Source organism: Pelophylax lessonae, assembly GCF_965119305.1.
Source record: "Pelophylax lessonae genome assembly, chromosome: 3".
In the NCBI taxonomy this organism is placed as follows: domain Eukaryota; kingdom Metazoa; phylum Chordata; class Amphibia; order Anura; family Ranidae; genus Pelophylax; species Pelophylax lessonae.
In genome coordinates, this window is record NC_138770.1 from 656,990,310 (window position 1) to 657,000,104 (window position 9,795).

General features: G+C 46.9%; 2 protein-coding genes across 2 annotated transcripts in view; one reads left to right on the top strand and one right to left on the bottom strand.

The window, feature by feature from the left end:
• MTIF2 (mitochondrial translational initiation factor 2) overlaps positions 1-4,044 on the bottom strand; it is a 74,201-nt gene extending 70,157 nt beyond the window's left edge. Inside the window, exons 1-2 of the mRNA XM_082251729.1 lie at positions 3,911-4,044; positions 2,430-2,577 (exon numbers count right to left, since the gene is read on the bottom strand). Coding sequence (XP_082107855.1) covers positions 2,430-2,573 — 144 coding nt within the window. The 5' untranslated portion in view covers positions 2,574-2,577; positions 3,911-4,044. The remainder of the gene's footprint in view (positions 1-2,429; positions 2,578-3,910) is intronic.
• Positions 4,045-8,701: 4,657 nt separating this feature from the next.
• Positions 8,702-9,795, top strand: part of LOC309551279 (prolyl-tRNA synthetase associated domain-containing protein 1-like) — an 8,140-nt gene continuing 7,046 nt past the window's right edge. The window contains exon 1 of the mRNA XM_082251807.1: positions 8,702-8,816. Within this exon, the coding sequence (XP_082107933.1) occupies positions 8,736-8,816 (81 nt within the window). The 5' untranslated portion in view covers positions 8,702-8,735. The remainder of the gene's footprint in view (positions 8,817-9,795) is intronic.

Sequence of the window (9,795 nt, forward strand, 5' to 3'; positions counted from 1 at the left end):
TTGGGTCTCCTCCAGACCCTGCACCTTCTGCTTCCTAGTTCTGCCCCCAGCTTCTTCCCAGCAGCAACACAAGGTAAGGGGGTGCACTTTGATGTAAGGTGGGTGGGATACTCTGGACATCTGATGTAAGGTGGGTGGGATACTCTGGACATCTAGCATTACAGATACAACCGGACCTTTGAGGGCAATCATAATGCTGATCCGGCCCTCGATGGAGTTATTTGACACCCCTGATCTAGAATAAGAACGCCAATTCAGTGAGCAGATAGCAATGCAATGGTGTCCAAACAAACGTACCACCAATGGAAAGAATGCATACTCACCAGATAAAGAGGCTCCCATTGCAGCAGCAAAAAGGCCTCAAAACACATATGGAAGTCCCTCTGGAAATTGCACATTGGCCGATGTCACCAATCATTCAAATCAGGATCTCACTGAGAAAAAAAGCTCACCCAGAACCCAGATGTATTTTCATAGTGTAGTACATTTTATTCCACAGGTAAAATACACAAGTGAAAAAAACATAAAACTCACATAAGCTTCTGCTGGCGACTAGGGATCGAACGATTATCGGCAAGGCCGATATTGACTTTTGCTGATATATCTGTATCGGCCCCGGAACTGGCCAATATTGCAAATATTGCTCATGTAAGGGTAAAATGATTTCACATAGCATAATTCCGTTTACAAATGTTATTGAATATGCCACTCACATATATACAAAAGATATAAGCAATTCCACATTAGCAGATCTGCTGGTAGATCGGTATCTCTCACCCACTTGCCGTAGGTGATACCGCTCCGTTCGGCATCCACTCAGTACTGCTCTGTCTCTCACCTGCTCCATCTCACACCCACCCGATACCGATCCGTCTCTCACCCACTTCCCGTAAGTGACACCCGGGTGATACCGCTCCGTCCGAGATCGTCATCGTATGCCGGACGGAGCTGTATCAACCAGGTGTCACTTACTGCAAGTGGGTCATTTGTAAACGGAATTATGCTATGTGACATCATTTTACCCTTACATGAGCATCACAACCTAATGGTTGGAGGAGAAGACTAGTCTCGGACCCTGATATAGGATGTACAAAATAATCAGCCCAAATCGGCCGATACCGATATGCGATGGCCAAAATATCGGTAACGAAAAAACGATATCGGTCGATCGCTAATGGCGACCCAGAATCGCTCAGCAGCGGGACGTCAAAGCCAGGCGTGACACTTTGGCATACTACACTATGAAAATACCTTTGTGTTCTGGGTGAGCTTTTTTCTCAGTGAGATCCTAATTTGAATGATTGGTGACATCGGCCAACATGCGATTTCCAGAGGGACTTCCATATGTGTTTTGAGGCCTGTTTGCTTCTGTAATGGGAGCCTCTTTATCCGGTGAGTATGCATTCTTTCCATTGGTGGCGGTACCTTTGTTTGGACACCATTGCATTGCTACCTGGTGATCTTATCCTAGACCATTGTCCACCTAAAGGAACTACCTATTCTACACAATATACATGGACTGTCGTTGTAGTCTATGAATATATTTTTTGATGTGTTCATTTTTTACACTTGCATTTTGTTATATTCTCATATAGCGCTACTCTTTTGTTTATCATTTTGCCTGCAAGTTGTGTATACTCCTTATGTGTCAGCTGCCTTGATCTTAGATTTTAATATAAAGACAGTGCAGGATTCCTACATTTTTATTTAGGTAAGTTTATCTTCTTTATTATGTCCCTCAAACATAAACAAGCAATTATCCTTTTCCCAAGAGTTGGGCTTTAAAGTGTTACTAAACCCCAGGACCCTGCAGTCACTATATCTGGTCTCCCACAGTACACAGAACTTGGACATGTAATTGTTTTAGTAAATATAAACTGCTAAATATCTCTTCTCTCCAGCAGTATATGGCAGTCTTATGACTTCTATAAGTGCCTGGCCAAGCACTGGTTAAAGCTTGTTGGATGAGTTTTCATTCTCCTCTGACTGTCCTATGAGGCTGCATGATCCCTGATCCTCTGTCTGGACAGTGCTGATTACATTTACACCCCCCCCCCCCCAGCAATCCACACCAAACTTAGCATGTGTAGAATGCTCCCAAAGGCTCTGTACTAACAGGAGATGGATTGGGGATAATGGAAGAAGGGGAGGATCAGAGAAGACAGCCTTTTTACACAATGTGAAGGATTAACCCCTTAGGTTCAACAGCGAGTAGCATACTTTACTGCATATACAGACTGATTTTACTGTTGTGGGTTTAGTCACACTTTAAAATTGAAATGCAGCTAATATTATTACCACAACCTTGCCTGATATTTGCCCTATGTAACCCCCCTTACAGCAGACTGGGAGAGGGAGGGGTGCTACTAGGAGCTATTCAGACGGCTGGATGTATATATGTGCTGTATATACACACAACTCCTTTTTACCTTTCTGGCAGACAAGTAGCGGCACTGTAGAAGGGCCGTCTGCAGGCGGCACGCTCGGTTCCTCAGACACAGCATTTGTAACTGGCGGCACGCTTTGTGGAAGTGGACCACTTGCTGCACTTGCAGTAAGATATTCCTATTCATTTTCCTGTAAGTACAGAAACAAATGTAAAGAAACATGGTTATGTTTGCAAAACATAGCAGACAAATGCAGGTTAGTGTTTCCCCCCCCCCCCCTGTCCCCTGGGTGCTTTTCCTACATTACCTGAAGAAGGAAAGCCATCACCTCTTTTATATTTGCTTCGTCCCCACTTCTCCTTTCACTCGCAGTCTATGGATACTTCCTCCAGCTCTCCAACTAATAGTCTGTACCCTGTATGGACATACTGCTGGAGGAAGCGTTTGCAGGAGCCTGCCATCCGCTTACCATAGTTGCAATGCTCTGCAGGCTCAAAAAGGTAGGCTTAAGCCCCGTACACACGTACCGATTGTCGGCCGTAAATATTCGGCCGACGTCCGATCGGCCGGTTGTAGGCTTGTTAGTATGATGCTTCCGACAGCCGACAGCGCATTTTCGGCCGAACAGAATCTGTTGTGCAGGCATTAAAATTTTTGTTGGCCGACACCAGAACGGCTGATTGTTCGCCAGTCAGTACAGAATTCGGCCGACAGACAGCAGATTTGCAAGACTGGGCATGCTCAGAAAAGAAAAAACACAGGGAAAGTTAACCATCACATGACATCACTTCTGCAGTCGGCTGTTGTTGGCCGACAAAATTAGTGTGCAGTCTTTTGCAGTTTAACAGACACGACAGCCCTGGACAAAAGACGGCCGATCGTTCGGCCGACGATCTGCACGTGTGTATGGGGCTTTAGCCTTTAATACTAGAGATGATTGCTTCTCTCCTGGGAGGTCATGCTAGTTCCAGGGCAGAGCAAAGCCGCACAGAATAGCGATGAATAATATCACACCGTCACCGTGCACTCATGGCTCTTCAGCCGGCTGCCACATTATACCCAATAGGAGGGTTACTAATGACAAATAGGCTGGTCACTTGGCAAGGGAAATTTCCCCTAGCTTAGTCAATTAAAGTGAAGCTCTGCGGACTTCCATCATCCAATCACATGCAGGCAAAAATACTGTTTTTTGTTTTCAATGCACATGATTGGGCATTCTTTACAAAGTGAATTTTCACCGCATTCACTAAGCGAAGAGGAATTTCCCTTGCAGAATGATCAGCCTGTTTGCCTTTAGCAAATCAACCCCATTGAGTCATCATATACCGAAACTCACCGAGGAAGATTTATGAGGAATCTGACACTTCCCAAACATTCACTTCAGGTGAATCTTCCAGGTGCATGTGTTTTAAATTACAGTGATTGATTCACCAACGGTGAAAGTCACACGTTTTATAAATATACAACATCAATTCCTCCCGGTGTGGGGAATATACCCGTCCCTGTATATAATAGTACAGTACCTCTCTTGGTTTCAAATTCCTCCGTTCATCACTGTGCAGAGATAGGGAAATAACTATGCAGATTCATCCCCCTTGCTGGCTTTAGAGCAGCCTGCTCCAAGGTCTAGTGCTCTGCAATCCAAGCCTCAGTCTGGAGAGCCGGAAATCCAAGCCTCGATCTGGAGAACAGAATCAAGCCTCGATCTGGAGAGCAGCAAAACCAAACCTCAATCTGAAGAACAGCAAAGCCAAACCTCACTCTGGAGAGCAGCAAAGCCAAGCCTCGATTTGGAGAGCAGCAAAGCCAAGCCTCGATTTGGAGAGCAGCAAAACCAAGCCTCGATCTGAGGAGCAGTAAAACCAAGCCTCGATCTGAGGAGCAGTAAAACCAAGCCTCAATCTGAGGAGCAGTAAAACCAAGCCTCAATCTGAGGAGCAGTAAAACCAAGCCTCAATCTGAGGAGCAGTAAAACCAAGCCTCAATTTGAAGAGTAGTAAAACCAAGCATCAAACTAGAGAGCAGCCAAGCCTCGCTCTTGAGAGCAGCAAAACCAAGCCTCGCTCTGGAGAGCAGCAAAGCCAAGCCTCAATCTGGAGAGCAATAAGCCAAGCCTCGATCTGGAGAGCAATAAGCCAAGCCTCGCTCTGGAGAGCAGCAAAGCCAAGCCTCGATCTGGAGAGCAATAAGCCAAGCCTCGATCTGGAGAGCAGCAAAGCCAAGCCTTGATTTGGAGAGCAACAAAACCAAGCTTCAATGTGGAGATCAGCAAAGCCAAGCCTCGATTTGGGGAGCAAAAAAACCAAGCCTCAATCTGGAGAGCAGCAAAGCCAAGCCTCAATTTGAAGAGTAGTAAAACCAAGGCTCAAACTAGAGAGCAGCAAAGCCAAGCTTCGCTCTGGAGAGCAGCAAAGCCAAGCCTCGATCTATAGAGCAATAAAACCAAGCCTCGATCTGGAGAGCAGCAAAGCCAAGCCTCGATCTGGAGAGCAGCAAAGCCAAGCCTCGATCTGGAGAGCAGCAAAGCCAAGCCTCAATTTGAAGGGTAGTAAAACCAAGGCTCAAACTAGAGAGCCAAGCCTCGCTCTAGAGGGCAACAAAGCCAAGCCTCGATCTGGAGATCAGCAAAGCCAAGCCTCAATTTGGAGAACCACAGCTAAGAATTGATTAGGGTGTTCTATCAGAATACCGCTACATATCAGATTCTGCAACTGGAAGTGACGTACGTACTAGAACACTTTACTGTGCATGCGCCATGCGTTCCAATATGGCCGCTATGTATTGCAATAGGTTTCCTAATGTGACAGAACACGAAGCAGCGGCGGACATCTTCTTACACCCACTCAAGTCCTGAATTTTACATTTATTTTAGCAGTAAACTAACGTTATAGACTGAAATAGACAAACCCACCGCGACCGAGTAAAATAGTATATTTCACTATATAATCAGTTTGTCGCTGAGCAGTGCGGGGTGTACCAAGATGGCCGTCACCACCTTCTACCTGTAGGTTTCTCACTATACTTACTAGAATACTATAATAATAGAAATGTTATAGTGTGATTCAGTATATAAGGTGAGTTTACTGCTAAAATAAATGTAAAATTCAAGACTTGCGTGGGTGTAAGAAGATGTCCGCCGCTGCTTCATGTTCTGTCACATTAGGAAACCTATTGGAAGGCATAGCGGCCATGTTGGAATGAATGGCGCATGCGCAGTAAGGTGTTCTTGTCCGTACGTCACTTCCGGTTGCAGAATCTGATAGGTAGCGGTATTCAGGAAAAAATCTTAAGAATCTGCATGAGGTTTCATGAGCAGATTTTCTCCTGTCACCCATGTACAGCCCCCCATAGACATGACTGGGGGAAAGCTGCTGTATGCACAGAATAGCGCATGCGTTTTCTGCACAGGCACAACTTTACACAAATAATGACGCATAGCTGAGTGCCTTCACCCATTCATGTCTATGGGCGGCCTGAGGACATCCCGCACACCAGAATTCCACAGACACGTACCACTGTGCTAAGCCCAGGATCACACTGAGGCCATTCTGAAATGGTGCGAGTTCAGCTGATTTCAAGCCGGTGTTCTGTCAGATTACCATACCCTATCAGAATTCCATACCTCCGTCATTTCCGGTTGCGGATCAGCTGTGGCTTTGTCATGAATCAGCTGTAGCCGCGTCACAAGTCCTACTGCGCATGCGCAGAATAGGTAGGGAATTTTAATGACATTGTAAGGGGGTGAGGCAAAAGTCCTACTGCGCATGAGCGGGCACATGTGCACCAACGGATCGGGTAGCGGCATCTCTTATAACATCCATCCGATCTCCATGGCATATACTGCGCTGAGCCGACAATGGGACAATCCTATTCGCTACCCACGCGCGCACGCCCACTGTCTCATTGTCGGGTCGGCGCAGTGTGGAGCATGGAGATCGGATTGTCAGGTCGGCGCAGTGTGGGGCATGGAGATCGGATTGTTGGGTTGGCGCATTATGGGGCATGGAGATCGGATTGTCGGGTCGGCGCAGTGTGGGGCATGGAGATCGGATTGTCGGGTCGGCGCAGTGTGGGGCATGGAGATCGGATTGTCGGGTCGGCGCAGTGTGGGGCATGGAGATCGGATTGTCGGGTCGGCGCAGTGTGGGGCATGGAGATTGGATTGTCGGGTCGGCGCAGTGTGGGGCATGGAGATCGGATTGTCGGGTCGGCGCAGTGTGGGGCATGGAGATCGGATTGTCGAGGTAAAAGTCCTAGTGTGCATGCGCACCAACGGGTCGGGCAGCGGGATCTCTTATAACAAACATCCATCCGATCTCCATGGCCCACACTGCGCCAAGCCGACACTGCACCGACCCGACAATCCGATCTCCATGGCCCACACTGCGCCGAGCTGTCACTGCACCGAGCCGACAATCCGATCTCCATGGCCCACACTGCGCCGAGCCGACCATCCGATCTCCATGGCCCACACTGCGCCAACCTGACAATCTGATCTCCATGCCCCACACTGCGCCGACCCGACAATCCGATCTCCATGCCCCACACTGCGCCGACCCGACAATCCGATCTCCATGCCCCACACTGCGCCGACCCGACAATCAGATCTCCATGCCCCACACTGCGCCGACCCGACAATCCGATCTCCATGCCCCACACTGCGCCGACCCGACAATCCGATCTCCATGCCCCACACTGCGCCGACCCGACAATCCGATCTCCATGCCCCACACTGCGCCGACCCGACAATCCGATCTCCATGCCCCACACTGCGCCGACCCGACAATCCGATCTCCATGCCCCACACTGCGCCGACCCGACAATCTGATCTCCATGCCCCACACTGCGCCGACCCGACAATCCGATCTCCATGCCCCACACTGCGCCGACCCGACAATCCGATCTCCATGCCCCACACTGCGCCGACCCGACAATCCGATCTCCAAGCCCCACACTGCGCCGACCCGACAATCCGATCTCCATGCCCCACACTGCGCCGACCCGACAATCCGATCTCCATGCCCCACACTGCGCCGACCCGACAATCCGATCTCCATGCCCCACACTGCGCCGACCCGACAATCCGATCTCCATGCCCCACACTGCGCCGACCCGACAATCCGATCTCCATGGCCCACACTGCGCCGACCCGACAATCCGATCTCCATGCCCCACACTGCGCCGACCCGACAATCCGATCTCCATGCCCCACACTGCGCCGACCTGACATTCCGATCTCCATGCCCCACACTGCGCCGACCCGACAATCTGATTTCCATGCCCCACACAGCGCCGACCCGACAATCCGATCTCCATGGCCCACACTGCGCCGACCCGACAATCTGATCTCCATGCCCCACACTGCGCCGACCCGACAATCCGATCTCCATGCCCCACACTGCGCCGACCCGACAATCCGATCTCCATGCCCCACACTGCGCCGACCCGACAATGAGACAGTGGGCGTGCGCGCGTGGGTAGCGAATAGGATTTCCCATTGTCGGCTCGGCGCAGTGTGGGGCATGGAGATCGGATGGATGTTATAAGAGATGCCGCTACCCGATCCGTTGGTGCGCATGCGCCCGCTCATGCGCAGTAGGACTTTTGCCTCACCCCCCTTACAATGTTATCAAAATTCCCTACCTATTCCGCCGATACGTAGTAGGACGTGTGACGCGGCTACAGCTGGTGCATGACGAACCTGCACTGGAAATGACGTAGGTAGGGAAATCTGATGGGGTACGGTTTTCTGACAGAACACCGGGCCTTTCAGTCTGACTTTGGGGGTGATTTCACCGACATTTGTGTGGGTTCCTGCACAGATGTCTATGGAAATCGCCCCCAAAATCGCCAAAAGTAGTACAGAAAGTACTTTTGGGAATCGGGGCGGCGCCACAATGTCGGCTTCACACCGATTCGGATGGGGCCATTGCTGGCAATTGTCTCCGATTTGATATGTCATATTGGACCAATGTGAACCCCCGGGGGCTTAAGGAGAGAAACAAAGATAATAAAGGGACTGGAGGATCTCAGCTATGAGGAAAGACTGCAAGCACTGAATTTATTCTCTCTGGAGAAGAGACGATTGAGGGGGGATATGATATCAATGTACAAATACTGTACTGGCGACCCTAGCATAGGGAACAAACTATTCAGAGAAAGGGAATATAAAAGGACACTAAAATTAGAAGAGAAGCGGTTTAACCTTAAATCTCTCAACAAATCGCCTTCATCATTTTAATTTGTTATTTACTGTTCATGTGTGATAAAGTTTATTGACAAAAAAAAAGTTATTTCATTTTCGACCACGCCCAGTCATTGGAAAGTAGTAGCCAGTGGAGTGGAAGTATGTCTGGCAGTCTGCGGGATGATCTGCAGGAATACCTCCGGGAGCTGGGCATCCAGCCGGTGTGTGTGGAGCACCCTGAGGTGGGTGAGGAGGACGGGGGTGTCACCCTGCGGGGGGCGGGGCCGCTTCCTCTGGGTGAGGGAATGGCTGCGTGTGCGGGGTGCCACGTGTCCTCACCGGGACTGGCCGCTAGATGGCGCTGTAGAGACTCGAATGTAAATCTGGACACGTGCTGCTGTGTGACCCAGAAGAGATAAGAAGGAAGTGAAATGTTTCCTATTACTGCAGGAGGTGTATGGGGGATGGGAGTGGGGTTTAACCCCTCCAGTACTAGCTTGTATATGTCTCTTCATTACCTATTCCTTATTATAATCATTATATTATTACCATTAATCTATTACCATTATTATTTTATTTAAATTATTATATTACCAATTATATTATCCTTATATTAACATTATTATACTCATTATTTCATTACCATTAAAATTATCGTTATATTACCATTATAATTATTATATTTTCATTATAGTTATCATTATTACCATTAATATTATCATTATTATCATTTTACCATTATTATATTACGATTATTATTATCTTTATATTACCAATATTATTATATTTCAATTATTGTTATTATATTACCATTATTATCTTTTTTTATATTGCCATTAATAATATCATTATATTAACATTTTTTATTATTTACCATAAATATTATCATTATTTTTTATTACCATTATTATTATCATTATTATATTGCCATTATTATTATTATTATTATTATTATATTTAAATATTATTTTTTTTAATATTACTAATAATAATTTCATTATATTAACATTATTAAAATCATTACTATGTTACCATTATTATCATTAGTTATTTACCATTAATATTATCATTATTATATTGCCATTATTATTATCAATATTATATTGCCAATATTATTATCATCAATATTATATTACCATTATTATTATTATCATCATTGTTTTACCATTATTATATTACTGTTAATATTATCATTATATTAACATTATTGATATTACTATA